This window comes from Ascoidea rubescens (genome assembly GCF_001661345.1).
Source record: "Ascoidea rubescens DSM 1968 unplaced genomic scaffold ASCRUscaffold_1, whole genome shotgun sequence".
Lineage (NCBI taxonomy): Eukaryota > Fungi > Ascomycota > Saccharomycetes > Ascoideales > Ascoideaceae > Ascoidea > Ascoidea rubescens.
This window is the reverse complement of record NW_017962913.1, coordinates 2,994,359-3,016,993: the sequence shown is the minus strand read 5'-3', so window position 1 is coordinate 3,016,993 and position 22,635 is coordinate 2,994,359. Positions and strand designations below refer to the sequence as shown.

Sequence of the window (22,635 nt, the reverse complement as noted above, 5' to 3'; positions counted from 1 at the left end):
AGCAGGAATATACAGAGGTCTTCTTAGGTCTTCATCCAAATCTTCGTGGTTATTTTTGGGTTTAGTTTTGTTAATTTTGTTGGTGTTGTTATTGGGAGGAGGAAGAGGGTGGTTGATGGAATGGTTGATAAAATTGGGGATATTTGGAGATAGAGATTGGCGATTAAACTGGTTGTTTCTTATCAGATTTCTATTGGATAGGTTGATGTGATTAATGTGGTTTATAGGAGGGATATTGGGTATAGAGGGTATAGTGTTTATGTGATTGATTTTATTTTGATTGATTTTATTTTGATTAATTTGATAAAAGGCGTTGTTGTTGTTTTGAATGTTTTGAATGTTTTGGTTATTGATGGTTAGGTCTTTTTTTGGAGGTATTATAAAGGAAGGATTGTTATTATGGTTGTTATTGAAATTGAAATGGTTGTGTTTATAGTCACTTTGAGTGTTTTTTAGTAGAAGATCGTATTCTTTTTGATTAATTAAGTTATTTTTTTTTTTAACTGTATTGTTGTTAGTGCTAATGTTAGTGTTAGTATCGGTATTGATATTAGTATCAGCATTAGTAGTGGTAGTGGTAGTGGTAGTGGTTTTATTATCATTAGTAATAATGATATTGTCTTTTTGATTTGAATTTTGATTTATGTTTTTATTATCATTTTTATTATTATTATTATTATTATTATTATTATTATTATTATTATTATTATTATTATTTTGATTTAGGTTTTGGTTAAGATTTTCGACTGAATTATTTGCTATTAATTGGGAAGTCTTTGAATTATTTAGCTGTTTAGTTATGCTTGGGAAATCATCATCAATATTTGAGTTATTAGTACTATTGGGACCACTTATTATTTGGCTATCATTATTAGTAATATTGAAGAGATCTAAATTCAAGGAGTTACCACATTTTGCTTTTACTGGGAAATCCTTTGGAGGAATTATTTGATCAGGCATATCCATATAAGCTATTTTATTTATATTATTTATATTATTTATATTGTTTAAATTATGTATACTATGTGTGTTATTATTGGTATTGATTTGATTATTATTTGGCAATAAAGAAGAATCGATAATTGTTGTTTTAGCCAAGTCGTTGAGGTTATTTAGGTTAAATTGAGTAATATCGTCGAAGATATCATTTTTGTAGTGATTGAGTTGACTTTTAGTTGAGTTTCTTGTGGCGTTGGGATCCAAATTGGAATCGTTTTTGCCAGTATTAGGAGTATCTATATTGCTGGACTTGCTGGACTTGCTAGACTTGCTATTGGAAATTGGGCTATTCTCGCAATCGGAATCGTTGATGTAAGTAAAAGTGGATAAATTTTTCAAGGCCTGTTCAGTCAATCGTTTGTTTTCGTTGTCAATGGACCTGATGTGGTCTTCGTCGTAGTGGGGTCTGTTGGAAAGGACACTGGGAACAGTGGATAGTTGGGCCATTGTGGTAAATCCTTCTTGGAGTGGTTGGGTTAGTGGTAGCAACACAGAGGATGCAAAGGGAAGAGCTGGGATATATAGCAGAGGAACAGGAGCTGGTTGAGAGAAAAGGCAAGCTATGGGAGGTTGAACACAGGAGAGCTGTTGGAGATATCAGACACAGAACAGGACACAAGAGATAGACAGAGATAGACGCAGATAGAGAGAGTAGGAGATAGATATAGCTCTCCATCTATCTACGCTCTGTTTTTCCACCTCAAGAGACAAAAACACCCTCACGCCGTTGCGCGCTGTTTCTGCGCAAAAACTGCGCACAGTCAGCGCAATACCTCCGCAAATGCGCGCGTCCGAGAGTGAGTTCCTTATCTCACGCACTGCATGCGTCATCTGGCATGTGACTGCGTGATGCAATACGCGCACCGCACACTGATTGGCTCGCTTATGGTGTGTGTGCGTTATCTCATGCACGTCGGCACAGCAGGCGCTACCGCCGCCGAGCGCGCATTTTTTTCCGCGCGCCGCCCGGAATTGCGTGACATAGGCGTAGTATGCACGTGAAAGCAAAGGGTCTGTTATGTAATCAGGGTCTGAAAACGGGGTCTGAAAACGGAGATGTATTCTTTTCACTTTGATCTGATCTTTTGCCTTGCTTTTGCCTCTTGTGCTGAATTTTCTGTATTTGCTGTATTTGCTGCTTCTGCTTCCTTGCCAATGTTCAAATCTGTCTTCAAAACAGGTATCCAGGCAAACTACTCCATCTCGTCCAATCCCTCCTTTCATGCTGACCCATGGTCTGTCTATCCAGCAAAACACAACTCCACCTCCAACTTGGTGTCTGTCTTTGTCTTTGATAAGAAGAAGTTTGAGAAAACATTGATTTCCTTGAGCTTGGTCGACAAGAAGACGATCCAAAAATCAATTGCCAAAAAGTCCTCCTCTTCTCACTCAAACAACATCAACTTGTACCTCGATGGCATTAACAAAATCAAAGCCTATATATCAAATCTAGCTAAATTCAAACACCCCAATATTTTAACAATAATTGAACCAATTGAAGACCATTCGACAAAGATCCTATTTGTCACTGAATATCTAACCAATTCTTTGTCTTCCTATCTTGACTCAACCATTTCCACTGTCTCTTCTACTACTACTACTACTACCACTTTAATCGACAACGATCAATTGGCTTTACAAAAGGGTATACTACAAATATCAAACGCTATAGACTTTCTTCACAATAACGCACATATAATCCATCTCTCCATAGCCCCCAATTCAATCTTCATCAACTCAAATTTAGACTGGAAATTGTCAAATCTATCCAGTATTTGCAACCTCGCAGATAAAAAATTCAAAAATACTACTACCACCACTAACGCAATTGATTTCTCTTTACCAATATACCCAAACCTTTCTATAGTCCCAAAATTCATCTCCTATGACTTGGATTACATAGATCCTTCTCTACTACTAAACAATCACCTCAACTACTACAATGATATCTTCTCTCTAGCATCTCTAATTTTTTTCATTTATAACTACAATCACAATTCTTCCACCAACTCTCAAACTTTGCTAATAAACTCAAACCAATCTCTATCACGATACAAATCTCAAATCAACCAGCTCTTTAGCTCTTCTAATGCTCTAAACTTAAATTCTCCTCTTCTAAAAAACTTGCCTGCTTCCTTGAAACCAATCTTCCTAAATCTAATCCAAAAATCCCCTGACGATAGACCATCAATATCCCAGTTTCTTAACTCAAAATTCTTCAACAATATTCAAATCAAATCCCTTATCTTCTTTGACCAATTTCTAACAAAATCAAACAATGAAAAACTAACCTTTCTAAATGGCTTTCAAAACATTCTATCTCAATTCTCTCCTTCTTTACTACAAAAAAAGATACTCCCAATCTTAACTGACTTTTTTAAATCGCAATCTCTAATCAACTCCGATAACACTGAAAATAACGACAACGATAATAACCAACTAATTTCTATAACTCTATCTATAATCCTAACCATTTCTCAAAACCTCTCTCAACTATCATTCCATGACAAATTCGTTACTGACATCTTCATATCAAATAATAACTACCTAAATTTGATCAACTACAAGAAAAACCCTCACATAATTAAAATCCTAATCCAAAATCTACCTCTCCTAATTCAAAAGATATCAAACTCAAACGACCTCAATAAATTCTTTCTACTACCAATCTTAGACAACTCCTTGATCTTGAAAAATAACAATATCCTAAAGATCCAAGAATCACTACTACTCAATCTATCCTCTTTCTTAAATATCCTAGATTTCACCACAATTAAAAACAACTTGTTCGTAAAATTATCTTCTATATTTTCAAAGACAACCTCTTTAAACATCAAAATCTTATCGATTAACTCCTTCAATCTACTAATTACAAATAAATCTATAGACAAATTCCTCATAAAGGAAAACTTATTTCCTCTTTTAAAACAAATGAAAACAAGAGAACCAAACGTATTAATGGCGCTTATAAAAATTTACCAAAACTCCTATAAACTATTTGATCTACAATCAATTATATCTGAAATCCTACCCGTATTATGGAACCTATCTTTAGCTAAAACTCTAGATCTTCACCAATTTAACATTTACATCGATACTATAAAGGAAATCCAGTCATATATAGAATTAAAACAAATAGAAATAATCCAGAATAACAACAATAACAACAATAATAAAAACGTTGATACTTCCGCCACTACTTCTAGTAACATCAATAATAATAACAATAACATAAACAATAATGAAAAATCAATTGATTCAAATTTTGAAAAACTAATTTATGGTAATGACTATCAAAATACGACAATAAACAAAAGCAATAATATCACTAATAATGACATTAAAAATGAAAAGAATACAAACGATGACAATGATGATGATAATGATAATGATAACGAGCTTGATCAGGATCTTGATGATTTCGACGATTTTCAATCTGCTCAACCTACTGGAAACTCTCAATTTGCTAAGATCGATCCGATCCCTATTTTTAATCACAGTTTGAAAAATAATTTAAATCCTACATCAACAGCATCGGCTCCTAATATTTTAGAACCTTTAAACTTATCAGCAAGACAAAAACAAAATAATACTATTCCCAACTCAAATTCCTCAAATATATCCAATCAAAATCGTAGTAATGGTGTAATTGATTGGACAACTGAGAGCACCAAAATCAATAATCTCAACTGCCATATTACCGGTTCTTTAAATTCGTTTTCTTCATTAGCTCAAAACAAAAATTTGAATAAAAATTTAAATAATTTTAATATTAATAACAATAGTAATAGCTTTAATAATTTCAATAATTTCACCAACTTTAATACTACTACTAATAGTAATAACAACAATAATAATAACTTTCCACCGGGTTTCAATATGATGCCAATTCAACCTAAAAGGGCAAAACCTACAAATAATCCAACCAGCGATAATTTTAATAAATCGAGTAATCAATTTTTTAATGATTTTTTATAAACAAAAAAAAAAAAAAAATTCAATTCCACAGTTATGTCAAGTCATGTTTTATTACGAATCATCCTCAATTCTTTAAAACTCTTTGAAAACAAAAATTTTGTTTTTTTTTAATTATTAATCGTTTCCCCCTTGTTTTATTATTTTATTTTGTCATTTCATCTTTTTATTTATCGTTAATTTTTGTCTACGCTTGTGTTGTACTTCTATTGCCATTTATAAATTATATAAATTAAAGTCGAAGAAAACAAATAGATATAGATAGATTCTATAGTTTATAGTTTATAGTTTTGCCTTGTCGGATTCGGATTCAAATTCAGGCACTGGAACTGATTCAAGTTCTCCATCTTCAAATTTGTAATCATAACCCTTTTCCTCTTCTGAATAGTCTTCAAAAATAAATCTATTTTGAATCGTGCCAATATTTTCTATGTTAAAAGTTGAAACATCGTTATGCTTTAGCCATTTGGGAGGGTTGAAACCCATGCCAACACCTTCAGGAGTACCAGTAAAGATCAAATCACCTGCATTCAATGTAGTCCCTTGAGACAAAAATGATACCAACTGTTGGACGTTGAAGATTAAATCCTTCGTGTTTGAATTCTGTCTTAATTCACCGTTGATTTCACTTTTGATACCCAAATTATTGGGATTCTGGATTAAGCTTTTGGAGACTATTGCAGGACCAATTGGTGCCCAGGAATCAAACATTTTACCAGTAGAGAATTGAGAACCACCCCTTTCAATTTGCCATGTTCTTTGAGAGACATCGTTACCAACAGTATAACCCAATATATGGTCGTCAGCGTTTTTAAGCAAGATGTTTTTGCCAGTTTTCCCAATAACTATGACCAACTCAACTTCGTAGTCAACTTTGCTTGGATACACTTGAGCAACTTTAGGAACAATAATGTCATCAAAGGGGTTGTTGATGGCGGTAATTGGTTTGTAAAACAAGACTGGATACTTAGGAATTGGAGCGTTGATCTCGATGGCATGTTTTCTGTAGTTCATTCCAAGGAATCTGACAGTGCTGATATCTCTAAATGGATCCAAGGGCGACAATAGTTTTGAGATCTTAAGCACTTTATCAGTGATGCTGTAGTTGTTAGACAAAATATTTCCTAAGATTACTTTGGCCTCTTTTACCAAAGATGAATCAGAGATGTGCTTGGGCAAGATACCATCTCCATAGTAAATTTTGCCATCTTCGGCAAGGAATCTGACGAGTCTCTAGAAAGGATATTAGTAACTGTTTGCTTCAACAAGAGCTATTGAAGGAGAATCCAATACATACACTGAACGACATTGCAATCGATGTTTCCCAGCTCAAGCAAAAGCTTTAGAAAAGCATCGAGAAAAGAGCCAGAAAAGAGCCAGAAAAGATCCAGAAAAAAGCTGGACTTAAATAACCCGATTTCAGTCGCGGTGGGAGCAAATCAACAAATGGTATCAAAGCACAGAAAGTGGGAAGAACAAAAAGTGACTATTTATCTATTTATACGAGCTGATTCTGCTGAAGCTGGGAGGAATAATGCTTACAGGCTTCTCTCACAGACTCACAGGCGATTTTGTTGGCCTGAGACTCTGATTCGTTTGTCTTGTTGAAGCCTCTGATTTGGAGGGAGGGAATGCCACTTTTGTAGTAGGTTTGGTTGATTTTCTGTATTAATTTCACAGAATTGATGAGTAGATAAAGATATTTCCTACTGTTTTTATTAATTGATTCGCTGAATTTGGATATGACCAATTTCTGGTCTATCACTCCCCAGTATTGAACTTTGTTCATTAATTGTGTCCATTTTTGGTAGGAATTTGAGATTAGTTTACAGGAGATTTGATCATTGGTGATTATCATAAAGTTCTTAATTCCCAGGTTATTTTTGATGCTCTTTGTAATATCTCGATCTATTTCGATGAGTGCTTGGTATATCGAGTATATATCGGCTCTCTTTGTTGATAAATACTCGCTTGGGTCGATTTTTTCAGCGATATTGTTGTCGTTGTTATCATTGGAGGAGGTGCCCAATTTTCCAGTGATTTTGATATTTAATGGAGTTATGTAAATAGAATAGCAGCATATTTTAATATTTTGGTTAGGTGATTTTGAAACCTTTCTAGCAGAACCACAAGTGAATATTCTGAATGTCTTTATATTTTGATTATTATTGTTGATGTTATTCTGACTTAGTTGAAAGATGTTTTGATTTTCAAGAAGGTTATTATTAGTGGTGGGAAAAGTAGTGTTATTATTATAAATTTGTGAATGGTTTGCATTTTGGTCAAACTTCAAATCAAGATTTAGATCAATTTCTGTATTTGCATATAATTGAGCATCTTGAAAAGAATTAAAAGTTTTGTATTGAATGCCGATTGCATTCATAATTTCTTCTAAACTTGAATAGATATTTGAATGATAAGAACCATGAGATAAGACATAGAATTTATTGTTATTGTTATCTGATGAATTTTGTGTTTGATTTAGATCCGGTTTTGATTTTGATTTTGATTTTGGTTTAGATTTTGATTTAGATCTTGGTCTTGATAAGGATTTATTTAAAAGGTGTGGAGATAATTTTTGTATTTTATTTAATTTTTGATTTGTAATTTGGCTTTGAAACTGAAACTTCTGAATATTGACATTAATATCTAAATTATTAGAATTAGAATTAGAATTAGAATTGGAATTGGAATTGGAATTGGAATTGGAATTGGAATTGGAATTGGAATTGGAATAAGAATTAAGATTGGAATTGGAAAGATTTGAAGTTGAATCCATTTTGAAAAATAAAGGGAAAAAAAATAATAAAAACAATAGAAATAAAAATAAATGCAAAATTGAATATTCAAAGGAATACCCAAAACGGGGATTAATACATTAAAATAAGTCAAAAAATAAAACAAAATAAAACAAAATAAAAAAAATAAAAAAAATAAAAAATTGAAAAAAGTGAGATTTTTCAAACGTTTTTCTATTGTTTAAGAAAATTTTTGTACTTTCTGAGAAATTTTAAAAAATTGCAGGATGTGACGCACTTTTGAAGTGCGGTTTTCACGGAGCGTCTTTCATTCACAATTTTCAACAAAAACAAAATGGATAAAAATGAAAGCTACATAATATGCGTTAGAGAAATGAAAAGGGGAGAGCAAGAAAATGTATTTTTAATGTAATATGGGAAAAGATTGATAAAGTAATGAGGAAGAAATTAAATATAGATAGTTGAAAAAGAAAATTTTATTTCTATTTGGTAATTGATACGATTTATTTCAAACACAAATCTATGATGAACTGATCAGATAATGTTCGTTTTGGTAGGAGCAGACAAATTAAACTTTTTTCTTCTGCTAATTGCCACAGATAGCAGCAGAAAGTGCGCTATCCACGTGATCCACTGAAAATTTTGAAATTGAAATATCAAACATGAGATTATTTTTAGATTGAATCTGGAGATTTGAATGAAAGAGCAAGATCTCAATTGAGCCTTTTAAGAAGATGTTATATGTAATTGGATTGGGATTGGCCTATGAAACTGATATAACAGTTCGCGGGCTTGAAACAGTAAAAAAATGCAAAAGAGTTTATCTTGAGGCATACACTAGTATATTAATGTCAGCGGATAAAGATAGCTTGGAGAAGTTTTATGGAAAGGAAGTGATTTTGGCAGATAGAGAATTGGTTGAAAGTGGGTCGGACGAGATTCTCAAGGATGCTGATAAGGAAGACATAGCATTTTTAGTTGTGGGAGATCCATTTGGCGCAACGACCCATACAGATTTAATCATTAGAGCAAGAGAATTGGGCATCAAGGTTGAGGCCATTCACAATGCTTCTGTCATGAATGCAGTTGGAGCGTGTGGATTACAATTGTATAAGTTTGGACAAACGATATCAATGGTGTTTTTCACCGAGACGTGGAAACCAGATTCGTGGTATGACAAGATAATGGAAAACAGGAAAATCGGGTTGCACACACTTATTTTATTGGATATCAAGGTGAAGGAGCAGAGTATTGAAAATCTAGCACGAGGAAGAAAGATATATGAACCACCAAGATATATGAATATTTCGACAGCATGCAAACAATTGATTGAGATTGAGAAAAAAAGAAAAGAGAGGTGCTACACTGTGGACACTCCCTGTGTTACAATCTCGAGATTGGGGTCGCCCAGCCAGAAATTCAAAGCAGGCACATTAAGAGAGTTGGCAGAGTACGACTCAGGAGAGCCATTGCACAGCTTGGTGATGCTCGGGAGACAAGTGCACGACTTGGAGTTGGAGTACTTGTACGACTATGTCGATGACAAAGACAAGTTCAGGCTTGATGTTGAGGCCGACCAGGAGCACTTTAGGCCTCCACCCTGGGTCCCTCCTGAAGAGGAAGACTCGGATTACTAGACCCCGTTATGTAGTGGTTATGCTTTTGGAAGTTCCATCCCCGAAACAGGCGTCTCCTCCGCACCCCGCTGCATAAACCACAGCCGACCAGCGGAGTACATGTGATTATTCAGCAATAATCCGTGCGCGGAGATATATCTCACGGTCAGCGCTTGCTTCATGCGGCGAGACAACATCTGATTTCTGCCACTTTCGCACTGCTTTTCCACTAAATCCTTCGCTACTTTCTGGATCTCGCGCGGCTCGAGCGCTTTCTGGCCCGACAGCATTACTGGTTATGGTCGCTGCAAACTTTGCTGGAGATAAAAACCGTTGGTGCTCATCTTCCTTTTCAGTGCCTTGCCCCTCAGAAACAGAACCTCTTTGACATGCATGTGTGCAGTAGCTGTCTGAATCATACTTAGAGGCCCGTGGAAACGCAAGCACCGAGTGCGTCTCCGTTCTGAGAGACTCCAAGCAGCCAATGAGCAACGCGCACTAGGTTTGGCTGCTGTTGATCAAGCACGGGCAATGCAGCGAGGGCTTTTGCTTTGGCTAGATCCGGCGTTGTTTTTCGTCGCGCATAGCGCTTTTGGAGATAATCCGCTATTTTTCAGTTAGCTGGGCTCGTGTCTTATAGTGGGCTCTTAACGGCTATCTTCAACAAACGACAAAAAGGTTGGGTTCGCGTGAGAGAGATTTCTTCTTGCGGACTGGTTTTAATATGTCTCTGATGTTTTCAATCCTGCCATGATTTTAATGGATTTAATGATCCTAACTGGGTTTACGATTTCTAAGTAAATTTTTTTTTTCAATCTGACTATCTTGGATATTTTCTTTTTTTTTTGTTGAATTTTTTTTTATTTTTTTTTTTTGCTCACTGAAATAATGCTTTTAGATATAAAATACTATTCATTCCCTTTGCTTCTGTTTGTGCTTTTTTTTTTTTCTTTCATTCCATCTCTCATATTTCTTTAGCTTCCTTTTCAGCCCTTCGCATTTTGTAGACTAAAATCTTCCTCTGTGTTCTCCTGCTTTATACTATTTTATTACATTATACTATAGTAACAGTGAAAACAAATCAATTTGAATCAGATCAGTTGTCTTTTAATATAACTTATAATTACCTAATTCTTAATCTCTTAATCTCTTAATCTCTTAATCTCTTAATCTCTTAATCTCTTAATCTCTTAATCTCTTAATCTCTTAATCTCTTAATCTCTTAATTTCCTAATTTTCCAACTTTCCAAAATGGTCCAAAAAATTAAAGTTAAAAATCCTATCGTCGAATTGGATGGTGATGAAATGACAAGAATCATTTGGCAAATGATCAAGGATTTGTTGATCTTGCCATACCTTGATATCGACTTAAAATACTATGATTTAGGTATCGAATACAGAGACCAAACTGATGATAAAGTTACTATTGAGGCTTCTGAAGCCATTTTGAAATATCAAGTCGGTGTTAAATGTGCTACCATTACTCCAGATGAAGCAAGAGTCAAAGAATTCAACCTTAAAAAAATGTGGTTATCCCCCAACGGAACCATTAGAAACATATTAGGTGGTACTGTTTTCAGAGAGCCAATTGTTATTCCTGCTATTCCAAGAATTGTTCCTCAATGGGCTAAACCAATCATCATCGGCAGACACGCTTATGGTGATCAATATAAGGCAACTGATACTCTTATCCCCAAAGCTGGTAACTTGAAATTGGTTTTTACTCCAGAAGATGGCTCAGAAGCTCAAGAAATCACTGTTTTTGACTATAAAGGTCCCGGTGTCGCTTTATCTATGTATAATACTGATGAATCTATCACTGGTTTCGCCGAATCCTCTTTCAAATTAGCTCTTGACAGAAAATTACCTCTTTACATGTCAACCAAAAACACCATCTTAAAGAAATACGATGGTAGATTCAAAGACATCTTCCAAGACATATACGACACTAAATATAAAAAAGATTTCGAAGCCGCTGGTATTTGGTATGAGCACAGATTGATTGATGATATGGTTGCTCAAATGTTGAAATCTAAAGGTGGTTTCATCATCGCCATGAAAAACTATGATGGTGATGTCCAATCTGATATCGTCGCTCAAGGTTTTGGCTCTTTAGGTCTTATGACTTCGGTTCTTATGACCCCAGATGGAAAAACTTTTGAAGCCGAAGCAGCCCATGGAACTGTCACCAGACATTACAGAAGACACCAAGTTGGCGAAGAAACCTCAACCAACTCCATCGCCTCCATCTTTGCATGGACCAGAGGTATCATCCAAAGAGGTAAATTAGACGAAACTCCAGAAGTTGTCAAATTCGGTGAATTATTAGAAAAGGCCACCATCGACACTGTCCAAGTCGACGGTATCATGACAAAAGATTTAGCTTTAGTCCAAGGTAAAACTGATCGTGCAAGTTATGTTACCACTGAAGAATTTATCGAAGCTGTTGCCAAACGTCTTGCTGCCGAATTTTAGTTTTAATTTTAATTTTAATTTTCATTTTATTTATTTATTTATAGAATAATGTTATAATTTTTTTCTTTTTTTTTCCTTTAAAAACTCATTTATTATGTATCTATATCCTAAATTAATTCATTCCATCTAACGATTTGCTTTTATTCTAATTCCTTGATCCATATCCTCCCCTTTTTCCTCTTCCTCTTTCTCTTTTAATGGATCTCATTCAGTAATCCTCTCGTTCGGTTATCGGCCACCCCTGTCCGGTTAACGTACATCTTCTCCAGCTCTCATCCACCAATCACAGCGGGGCTCCATCCTACTTTTCACATCACTTACTCTTTTTTTACTTTGCTTCTGAAATATTTCAATTAACCAGTCAATATCGTTAAAACCATCGCTTCAACATTTTTTTATATCCACAAATATACCAGACACATTTATATAATTGTTTAATACTATATCTAGAAATATCTAGAAACATCAATATCACTCCTTTTTTTTCATGATATAACAATATTCTTCATCCTCTTATAATGATTCTCATTCCTACAAAACTAATCTCTCGCACCATTCCTTTAATCTCAAAGCAAAACATTCCTTCTAAAATATCTTCTAATCTTCAAAATATAAGCAATATTCAAAGATATTACTCCTCTGATGCTGCCTTTTTACCTATCACAACACCTTTCTCTGATAATAACATTAAACCATCTGAAAATGATTTGTCTGAAAATGATTCATCTGTTAATCTAAATAACCCAAACAATTCTTTTTCCGGTTCCTTATTTTTCAATCCTAAAAACAAAATTCGTAAATTAATCTCAAATGAGGACAAAAACCTTAATAATAATAAAAAAAAAAAAAAAAACGGTTTTACCAAACATACAATTCTAACTAATGAACTCATTGATGCAATAACTGAACAATTAGTTAAACCCTATGAACTAGAATATAATGATTTCTCACTAGAGTTTTTTGAAAATATTTCCCCTTTAGATCTATTTCAATATATGTCTACCATTAATGAAACTGAAAATATCGTCCATTCCGAAATTCTATCGAAAATTTATACAATCGAGAACTTTAAATTGATCTTAATTAAATTAATCTCTTATCACTCGTTCGTAAGAAAAAGTTCCAAATTAAACTTTAAAATCGAAAAACAATTCGGTTTAGCTTACTCTAAATTAGCATCTGAATTATTCAAAACTATTGAAATTTCAATTAATTATTTCTTGCATTATAACCCAAAGGCTCTAACTTTCTCTCAGTATAAATATTTAATAAAATTTTTCGGTGAAAATTATAAAATAGATACCGTTAACTATTATTTTGAAAATATTTCTTATGATTTAGATATAAATTTATGGAATGCAAAATTTAAATATCTTTGTGATGGTCAGCCGGAGTTGTGGAGTTATAAAAGAACTAGACACATTGCCTTTGATACTAGCGTAAATCCCATCTGGTTAGAGAAAAGAAGATCCCATGGTTATAAACCCTTTATCGATTTATTTCACTCATTTCAATCTCACAATATAACCCCAAATCAAGAAACCTTATCATTAATCATATTATGCATAGCAAGAAACTCAAATTTATCAACACTTCAAGATTATATTCAAAAAAACTTGGGAATAAATGTAGATCAACAACAATATAGTGATGATATAATAACATCTTCTTATCCAATCCAACCAAACTATGATATATTAAAATCTATCATCACTGCTTTTGCTTACCATAACGAATTCCTAAAAGGTTTAATGACTGTAATGATGATCGAAAAAAAATTCGACAAAATTGATTTATCTAATCCAAAGGCTTTATTCTTATGGAAAACTTTATTACAATGGGCAGAATTAACTACTTCAAAAAGAATCTCTAAAAAAAACTATTCTCTAAAAATCACAAAAGCTGAAAAATTAGAAGAAAAATCAAAACGAAAGGAATTGTTAAACCATTTATGGCTCTATTATCTTCGAACTCATTCTAATGTAATAGATTTGGACATGATCAATTTAAGATTCAACATTCTTCGTAGATCAAATGATGTTTTGAATGTCATAAATGATTTACCAATTTTGCATATGAATTACATCAAGGACAAAAGTATATTCAAGGGAATTTTTGCGAAACACTTAACATACATTGTGAAGATCTCTATCAAAACCAATCATGAACTTCAGACTCTAGAACTTCTCAATCGTTTCAATGACAACAAGGATTTAATAATCACATTGTTCATCCAAAAGTTGCAAGATAGCATTGATAAGAAAAAAGTCTCAGACTCAAAACTAAAAGAAGGATTGGTAGAAAGACAAATTAGATTGCAGGAAGATGATGATGAAGAATTTGGAGAATGGTGAGACCCTAATATGATATCTTATATAATTAACTTTCTTTACTTTTCTGATAATTTTTTTTTTAATAGACATCGAATATTAGCATTTCATAGAGCAAATTAAGTTTCTATTGTTGTATTTCGTGAAGTTATTTTTATTTTTTCTCCTTCTCCGCGAAGAAACTCATATTTTCGCACGATTCCCAAAACCGCCCAAAAATCAAAAGACACTTTCAATTCTTTTCTAACATCACTCTCATTGACAAGAACGCTCATTCAGTTTAGTTACAATGGCAGAGGTGTTGAATTACTCGACTGTTCTCAATGGCAGAAAGTTTTGTTTTTCTGGAAATCTTGATTATCTGTTTGAAAAACAGAATCTCCAGAAAAAGATTCCAATTGCACATCGTTCTTTATCTTTAAAAGATGCTCATGAACCATTGAAAATTATAAATAAAACTCACAAGATTCAAAGTAACAACAAGGATGACCTGGAATCCAATGATAGTGAGCAAAGTGGAGATGAAGAGGTTTCTGATCCAGAAAACGATGATAATGACACCGAAGATGGCTCTGGAATAGAAAACAATAGTTACAACAGCAGCGATGCTGATAACAAGGAAGACACTGATAATAATGATGATGACGATGTTGAGAATAATGACGGCATTAGTGACAGTCAGGAGAATAGTGACGATCAGGAGAACAATGATGACCGGGAAGACGACGAAGATGATGACGATGACGATGACAATGATGACGATGATGAAGATAGGGACAGCACTAGAGGCGAAGATCAGGATGAAGATCAGGGAGATGAAGATGAAGATGAAGAAATAAAGGACATTCATAATGAAAATATTGATGTTGACATTGATGCTGCTGGTTATGACGAAGATGATGACGACGACGACGACGACGATGATGATGATGATGATGATGATGATGATGATGATGATGATGATGATGACAACAACATAATTCTTCATAAAAAATTAAGATCAAATCCTTACGACTATGACTCTGAAGATGATGATGATGATGACTCTGAAGATGATACCAAACAAAACGAGGACATTGAAGATCCTTATTTTGATAATGATACTGACATTGAGAACATTTTACTAAAAGATTCAAACGCGAATTCAGTCTCCAAAATGGAATATGAAAATGAAGCTCAACCAGAATCAGAAGAACTGGTTGAGCCAGAAGTTGTTCCAGTTTTAAGAAAAAGAAGAAAACCTGTAGCAAAGTCTGCCCAGACTAAAAATAAGAAAAAAGTTCCAGCTTTTAGCATAAAATTGAAAATCAAACCTCTCAAAGATCCTTCAGAGAAATCATTAAGATCTACTTCAAAGAAAATTATTGAGAGTGATGATGGTTATGCATCTGATAAATCTACAACTAGTGTTTCATCGACAAAAGCTGCTCCTAAATTGAAAAGAGGTCCCAAACCTAAAAAGAGAAAAGCTGCTCCTAAAGCACCCACCAAAAGAAAGAAATATAAATTTCATGGTAATCAATACACTAAAGCCAAATATAAAAAGAATATGGAAGAAGAGAATGATATCGATAATGATAATGATAATGAGGAGGAGGATGATATAGATGAAGATGATGATCAAGATGATTTTAATGATAACTACGGTTCATTAAATGATTTTGATGATGAAAATTCTTCTCCAGATTTGACAAAAATGACAGAAAGACAAAGACAAAAATATTTTGAGGAGCAAGGTATAGTGAGTGATTCTGTAGTTTCCGATACAAATTCTATCATTTCTGAATCAATTAGTAAAGTGGATCCGAAGAAAACAAAATTTTTGTCATTAAGTAATGAAATACATAAAAAGAAGGTTCTAACTGAAGAGGAACAACAAATGAAGAGAGCAGAAACTGCAAGAAGAAGAAAAAATCAAAATGAGAAAAGGTTGGAAGAAGAGAAACAGGACACTTTGAATAAGTTGTTAAAAAAAAGAGCAAGTAAAGCGAGAGATTTAAAATCATTAGATGAAAATAATAAAATTGAAACATCAGTTAAGGATAGAAGACCTATTATAACTCATAAGGCTCTCTTCCGTTGGATTTCTACTAAAGATGAATTTTCATTAACTGCTCCAGAAGGTTTAGGATTTTAAAATCAAAATTAAAATTACTATTTCTATAAAAAAGAAGTCAATCGAGTTAATGATAAAAACAGATGACCCCTTGTACAAACTACACGTAGGATAAGAATCGAAAAGTCAAGAATAACTATAACAACAGTTTACTATTTTATTAATTTATGGATTTAAGAATTTAAAAAACTAATTTATGAATTTAACGATTTGATTTATTGGTTGATTAATCACTTGATGACGACTTGAAATTTCCAAGGTTTTTCAAATTATTGAATATAACATAGTAAAGTTTTATGTGAATCTTGATTATAATATTGAGTTTTTTGGGATTTCTCATCAAATGTGGTTGTTATTTTATATTCATTTATTGATTCAACAGGATATGAATCGGGTGTTGTTTGGTGTAAATGTGCCGTTTTTGTTTTTGTTTTTGTTTTTGATTTGATTTGATTATATTGATTGTTGATTGATTTTGTTAAAGAGTTGGAGTTTATATTTGAATTTGGGATAAAACTATCATTTAAAATATCATTTACAATATCATTTAAAGTATTGCCATTTGTTGAATAAGGTATATCAATTGATAACACAAGAGTTTTATTGTCATTTGAGATTGATTCCGATTGATTATTAATTTCGTTTTCAGAATTGCTCGCAGAAGATTTTTTGTTAGGAAAAACACTATTTTGATCAATTACTTGAATATCTTTATCAGTCGTATAATTTGGATGGCCTAAAGATATTTGTCTGTTATCAAGATCAAAGACAATATAAGCGTATTTCATAAATTCGATACCTAAACTCATTTGATTTGTAGCACCCATTGGACCAGCTACAAAAGTACAAGTGCCATCACCGTTATCATAGTATAAAGCCTTGACTGGGATTTCGAATAAAAAGCCATCAAAATCAAAAGTGATAATTTCATTAGCTTTATTATTACAATCAACTATGGCGTACATTTCGGGGATGTTTAATAAGGATAAAAGCTGATCAAAGACAGGATCAGGAAATGAGATTTCAGTTGCACCACAATCGAAGAGAGCACCAGCTGGGACAGTGGTTAACGTTTGGTTATTAAATCTAATGTTGACCAAATCTGCAGTCATTAAAGACCTTTCTTTTGCTACTTCGAAAGTTTTCAAACTTCCAGTATATTTAGCGTGGTCAATAGCTCCGAATAGTAAATTGCCTGTTGCATTTAAGCCTTCGTTTAAGAAAAGAGAGTATAGATTTCTTGCGATATAATTATCATCTTTTAGTCTTGCAGGAAAATTTTGGTATTTATTTTGAGTTTGTTGATTTGCAATTAGACCTATTCCAAATACACCTGGGTTGATGTTGGTATAATTTGAGAGACCAAAAGTGTAATTATGAATTAGTGCGCCATTTAAATTGAAGGAATCTTTTGCCCAGGTGCCATTTGAGAAGCCAGTCATATAGTTTAAGAAAAAGTCAGTATTATTGTTAATAAAAGTGGAAGAAGAATCTGGGTCAAATAAACCATAGTAATAGCAATCGTGGGGATAAGTTGTACCATAAATTTCGACTGTTGTTGAGTTGTAGGAATAAGGAATGCAAGAGGTTGACTTTGAGGATTTTATCCAAACATCAGAAGAACCAGTGTCTAAGATTAGACCAACCGTTTGAAAGGGAGAACCTAAGTCGACGTAAATGGCATAAAGCATTCCATCGATAAAGTAGATATCAGAATCAATGTATCCATAGGTATTTGTATCACGTTTAATGTATCTGATATTTGAATTTTTAGTTGGATGGTTTACTAGATTATTTTGAAAATTTGATATTTTAGTAGACCAAGGTTTTAAAGGAGCTGTCAAAGTTTGAGATGAAAAGAGGAATAAGAAAAAAACGAGCAATAGTGGATAAGAGAATAACATGGTTTAATTGAACTGGAGCTTATAAGCGATATATTTTAAACGAGTGAATATTGGAATAAAATAGAATAAAATATAAATGGTGGTTGAGTAATAAGAACAAAAAGAAGGGAAAAAAAGAATTGTTAATAGAAAATAAAAGGTAGTGATAAAACAAAAAAAAAAATGAGAGAATGTTTATGAAAATACCATGGGCTTAAATATGAAGGGAAAGATTTGAAAAGTGGGAATAATTCAGTTACTCAAAGTAAAATAAATTCAGCTAAAGTAGAGTTGATAAAATATATAAAAGAATTAAGACAATGAAAGTTTCCGATAATGTTTCAAAAGTCTCCAACCCAGAATAAAAGTTGATATTTTTGGCATTAAGAAAAGTTAATTGACAGTAGGAAGCAAATGGTGATAAATATATATAGTTGATTAAAAATATATGGCAAGTTTTATGAATTGTAGAGTGGTGATATTGATTGAAGAGGCCCGATTAGGAAATATTTCATGTTGAACGAGTTATAGATGAAAAGTTTTGCAGTGAGATGCCGGAGGGAGGTTAGCAGTGATTACATTTCCATGAAATTTTTTTGATTGTCAGAAACCTCAAAGCAAACACAGAACCTGGGATTCCAGAAATCCAACATTCCTGTGGAGCTGTGATGAAGCAATTCAAACACCAAGAGCAGCAGATGGAGGATGGAAGAAGTTGGCAACAACGCAGGGGCAATGTGTCGCCAGAAGGGCGGGCCTTGCATTTTAAAGGCAGAAGGCGAGCTTACGAAAACAAGATCAAAGTAGTTGGTTTGGGCATGAGTTGGCCTATTAGTTGCACGAATAGCGCCGTAATTACTTGAAGTGGGTCGTGAGGTGAGTAATCAGGTTACAATGGCTTTTCCTGGGTCTGTTTGGGCCAATTGAGGAATGGGAAACAAAGACAGTGCCCCTGGAGCCAGCTGCTGAGATGCAATCCAAAACAAAGCAAGGGCATCCAGGTCCATCGCAACGTTGGAGAAGAAGCTCTGCTGAAGGAGAACAGCTTACGAGGGCTTTCATTGGCCAAGTTCTTTCCTGGGCCCTATTGTTGGGCGAGTGTGAGACAGCTATTGGAGAACAACCAGAGACAGGCCAGGAAAGGCCAGGAAAAGGCACTGCATGGAAGAAGGAGAGAGATCGCCCGAGCTGGTTTGTAGTGGAGCTCGAACTGTGTTTGTTTCGACGAAGAGCTACTCATAGTTTCTTCTAAAGCCTGCAGCGGTCCAAATCGCCCTTTCAAACTGGTATATATTGAGGTGTGTTCCTCGTCTTTTTGCTCTGGTTTTTGTTTGCAAACACTTTCTCTTCAATCTACAGTCTACTTCGTCAATCCTTCTACTTTCTACATCTGCGTCCACAATGAAACTTTTATCTTCCAAATTGACTTCGGTTATTCTTCTCGCTATTTCTGCTGTGCTTCCTGCTGTTGAAGCATATCCAATTCCCCAATACCACAGAAGAGACCTGGTCAGATACAAAAGAAGCGTTCCCAACTTTCACGCTCAATATACTGTTCCTCCAATCTATGAAAAAATTTAAGCTGGCACAGTCCAGAACTCCAGCTTGCTATTTTTTTCAGTTCAGTTCAATTCAATTCAATTCACCATTTACAATGTATCTTAGCTTCATTAACACCTCCAGTCTTATTTGACTTATGACTTGCTTCAAATTTACTTGATGCTGCCAATTAAGCGCCGATGTTTTTTTCATGTTTCTACGTGTATTTTAAAATTTGTTCTCCTAGTCATTTTTAATATTCTAGACCTTCCTATATACCTGATATTTTTTTTCTTTTGTACATCACTTTATGTTTTTAATTTATATATGATACACTACCAATAAATTTTTTTTTCTAATTTTATCCCAAATCTGTAATATATTCTCAAATTAGAAGCATAATTGCTTGATTCAGATAACAGATTTAATCTTATTTTCAAATTAAGGAATACTTCTTTTTTGCTAAAACACAGCCAAAAAATTGGATAATTGTCTTTTGTTGAAACATTTTGAAACACATTTGTAACTTTCAATTGAAATTCAAAATAAGATGAAATAAAGCAATCCACACGTTTGGCCTCATATTTTTCAAGCCGGGTAATATGGCTTATTACATATCTTTGCATACGAAAGAAAGTTCAAAATAATTTTGTTTCATTGGTTGTTTTTTTTATTATTGCTCATTAGCTTTGAAACTTTATTTTCAAATCAATAAAACTATAATGTAATAAAACAAGTGTATTAAATGCAATAAACATTGTTTTATTGGTAATGAATTGATATATAAACAGTGATTTTAAGTCAACAGTCAGCAATAATTCTCAGTATGTATGTATGTCTTTAGCTAACTGTTTAATTATAGATAAATATACTAAAATGAAATTGAATTACTCTTGTTTAATAGCCATTTTAGGTTATCTTAATACCTTCGTCGAATGTGCCGATTATAATAATTTTAATAGTTTTAATCTTAAAAAGGGATATGTTCAGTTTGACGTGAATAAAAAGGCTATAATAGATCCCCGCATAGTTGAGACCAAGAACAAGAAATCAAATCCATTTATTAACTATTTTAAGAGATCATTTATTGTTGCAGATAGTAATAATCAAAGCCAAAGCATTATTTCATCATTAATAGCATATCCATATTTCTATTCAATTGAATTGAAAGTGGGTGAACCAATGCAAAAGATCGAGGTGTTATTAGATACTGGATCATCTAGTCTCTGGATTCAAGAAAAGTCTAATCTCTATTGCTTAGAAAATGAATATAATAATAATAATAATAATAATAATAAAATTCCTTATAGCAAAAAATTTAAATGTTATAATAAAGGATTTAATGAAACATATTCAAAAACATTGACCAAGTATGATAAATCTGATTATTTAGTTAGTTATGTGGACCAATCATTTGCAAAGGGGAAATGGGTCACAGAAAATATTAAAATTGGAAACAACGATAATGAAATTGTTTTGAAAAACGTACCAATGGGAATGATTTATGAGACTAATGCACATGAAACTGGAGTATTGGGGATTGGTTATTACCATGAAAATCTAAAAGAACCAAATTTAAATGGAAATTTAATTAGTGAATTGAAAAGACAAAAATATATTAACAAAAGAGTTTATTCATTATATTTAAATGAAAAATTTACCGATGGAAATGCTCATTCTCTTAATAGCTTTAATAATAATGAAGATAATAATGAAGATAATAATGAAAATAATAATGAAAATAATAGTGACAAATATCATGAAAGAGGATCTATCATATTTGGTGGGATTGATCATGAGAAATATGAAGGAAAATTAAAGACATTTAAAATTAAAGAAAATGAATTAGCTATTAGCATTGACAATATATATATCAAGAATAATGATGAAACCAAATCAATATTAGATGATAAATCAAATATAAAGGCTTTGTTAGATTCTGGATCGACAGTTACCATGTTTCCCAAAGACATCACTCAAAGGATTATTGGAAGCATTCAAGACATTGAATTTGACAAAGACATTGAAGAGTTTGTTGTTAGAAATACTGAAAATAATAATACCAATACTGTTTTTTATAGCGATTTGATATCCAAGTATGAGAATACCACTATAATATTTGAGTTTTCTGGGGAAAAATTTGAGTTTTCAATATTAGAATTTATGAAGAGGATTAATAAAAAACATATAACAACAGAAAAAACAAGTGATGCCAATACAAATTCCAACAATAGGAACAATAAAGAGCACCGGAATAGCACTCACAATCGTAGTATCAGTGAAGATGGCCTCCAAGATATCATTGGTATTCTCCATTTCGGTAATAAATACAAGAGCAAAACAAACCAAATTACAATTGGAGACGATTTGTTGAGATTGATGTATGTGGTATATGACTTAGACGACCGAGAAATCTCGATGGCGGTTGCCAGAAAAAGCTTCAAGAGCAACATCGAGGTTATTACAGATAAGATTCCCCGAGCAGAAAGAGCATTGCACTACAGTAGTGTCCATGAGAGCCCCAGCATAGAGTCCAATGGTGTCGTACTCAGAGCCCCCATCTTCTTCAGTTTCCTCAGCAAGCTCTATGCGATGTTCAGGTCTGGACTTATTCATTACTGTACATAAGGGCCTTAAATCTACATGAATACGCATGTCAACGCGGTGTATGCATCCAAAAAACTGTCATCTGTATAGCCGCATAAATAGACACGTTGTCTTGGAAACTTCCACGCAGGCGCACGCGCGATGATCTCACTTTATTTTTGTCTCCGCTGGAAAGGAGGCTGAACACGTGCGTCACCGGTGCCAAAAACGCCAAAAATGACAAGAAAACCGCAGGCTCAGCAGAGTGTGTCGAAAAAGCAGCAGCACGGAACCCGTCGGACCGGGAAGCCAGACGAAGAGCTGACCCAGACCGGTTCTGCTGGAGTTGCTCTCGAA

General features: G+C 33.5%; 11 protein-coding genes across 11 annotated transcripts; 7 read left to right on the top strand and 4 right to left on the bottom strand.

Annotated features, from left to right (window-relative positions):
- Positions 1 to 493: 493 nt before the first annotated feature.
- ASCRUDRAFT_74065 (uncharacterized protein) lies at positions 494 to 1,619 on the bottom strand. The gene is given in 2 exon segments (XM_020192540.1): positions 494 to 661; positions 672 to 1,619. 2 exon segments carry the CDS (start codon positions 1,444 to 1,446, stop codon positions 642 to 644), a joined length of 795 nt encoding a protein of 264 aa, XP_020050748.1. The 5' UTR covers positions 1,447 to 1,619; the 3' UTR covers positions 494 to 641.
- A 535-nt stretch (positions 1,620 to 2,154) lies between these two features.
- SCY1 (Scy1p) lies at positions 2,155 to 4,134 on the top strand (the record flags this gene model as incomplete). Its single annotated transcript, XM_020190144.1, has 1 exon — positions 2,155 to 4,134. A coding segment is annotated over one exon (1,980 nt), but the record flags the coding sequence as incomplete, so codon positions are not given.
- Positions 4,135 to 5,256: 1,122 nt separating this feature from the next.
- Positions 5,257 to 6,283, bottom strand: ASCRUDRAFT_68414 (fumarylacetoacetate hydrolase family protein; the record flags this gene model as incomplete). Its single annotated transcript, XM_020191528.1, has 2 exons — positions 5,257 to 6,207; positions 6,272 to 6,283. The coding sequence occupies 2 exons, from the start codon at positions 6,281 to 6,283 to the stop codon at positions 5,257 to 5,259; spliced, it is 963 nt and encodes a 320-aa protein (XP_020050746.1).
- Positions 6,284 to 6,472: 189 nt separating this feature from the next.
- On the bottom strand, positions 6,473 to 7,357 carry ASCRUDRAFT_68413 (uncharacterized protein; the record flags this gene model as incomplete). Its single annotated transcript, XM_020191527.1, has 1 exon — positions 6,473 to 7,357. One exon carries the CDS (start codon positions 7,355 to 7,357, stop codon positions 6,473 to 6,475), a length of 885 nt encoding a protein of 294 aa, XP_020050745.1.
- Positions 7,358 to 8,432: 1,075 nt separating this feature from the next.
- DPH5 (diphthine synthase) lies at positions 8,433 to 9,647 on the top strand. Its single transcript, XM_020192539.1, has one exon. It carries the CDS (start codon positions 8,582 to 8,584, stop codon positions 9,368 to 9,370), a length of 789 nt encoding a protein of 262 aa, XP_020050744.1. The 5' UTR covers positions 8,433 to 8,581; the 3' UTR covers positions 9,371 to 9,647.
- A 544-nt stretch (positions 9,648 to 10,191) lies between these two features.
- Positions 10,192 to 11,964, top strand: ASCRUDRAFT_74060 (NADP-dependent isocitrate dehydrogenase). Its single transcript, XM_020192538.1, has 2 exons — positions 10,192 to 10,488; positions 10,513 to 11,964. Exon 2 carries the CDS (start codon positions 10,601 to 10,603, stop codon positions 11,822 to 11,824), a length of 1,224 nt encoding a protein of 407 aa, XP_020050743.1. The 5' UTR covers positions 10,192 to 10,488; positions 10,513 to 10,600; the 3' UTR covers positions 11,825 to 11,964.
- A 229-nt stretch (positions 11,965 to 12,193) lies between these two features.
- On the top strand, positions 12,194 to 14,265 carry ASCRUDRAFT_74059 (uncharacterized protein). Its single transcript, XM_020192537.1, has one exon. It carries the CDS (start codon positions 12,343 to 12,345, stop codon positions 14,176 to 14,178), a length of 1,836 nt encoding a protein of 611 aa, XP_020050742.1. The 5' UTR covers positions 12,194 to 12,342; the 3' UTR covers positions 14,179 to 14,265.
- A 1,438-nt stretch (positions 14,266 to 15,703) lies between these two features.
- ASCRUDRAFT_30441 (PAPA-1-like domain-containing protein) lies at positions 15,704 to 16,291 on the top strand (the record flags this gene model as incomplete). The annotated part of the gene is made up of 2 exons (XM_020190188.1): positions 15,704 to 15,890; positions 15,954 to 16,291. The coding sequence occupies 2 exons, from the start codon at positions 15,704 to 15,706 to the stop codon at positions 16,289 to 16,291; spliced, it is 525 nt and encodes a 174-aa protein (XP_020050741.1).
- Positions 16,292 to 16,965: 674 nt separating this feature from the next.
- On the bottom strand, positions 16,966 to 17,967 carry ASCRUDRAFT_21691 (secreted aspartic protease 1; the record flags this gene model as incomplete). Its single annotated transcript, XM_020189702.1, has 1 exon — positions 16,966 to 17,967. A coding segment is annotated over one exon (1,002 nt), but the record flags the coding sequence as incomplete, so codon positions are not given.
- A 1,465-nt stretch (positions 17,968 to 19,432) lies between these two features.
- ASCRUDRAFT_74056 (uncharacterized protein) lies at positions 19,433 to 19,982 on the top strand. The gene has a single exon (XM_020192536.1). The coding sequence runs from the start codon at positions 19,555 to 19,557 to the stop codon at positions 19,732 to 19,734; it is 180 nt and encodes a 59-aa protein (XP_020050739.1). The 5' UTR covers positions 19,433 to 19,554; the 3' UTR covers positions 19,735 to 19,982.
- A 586-nt stretch (positions 19,983 to 20,568) lies between these two features.
- Positions 20,569 to 22,320, top strand: ASCRUDRAFT_68407 (acid protease; the record flags this gene model as incomplete). Its single annotated transcript, XM_020191526.1, has 1 exon — positions 20,569 to 22,320. One exon carries the CDS (start codon positions 20,569 to 20,571, stop codon positions 22,318 to 22,320), a length of 1,752 nt encoding a protein of 583 aa, XP_020050738.1.
- Positions 22,321 to 22,635: the final 315 nt, after the last annotated feature.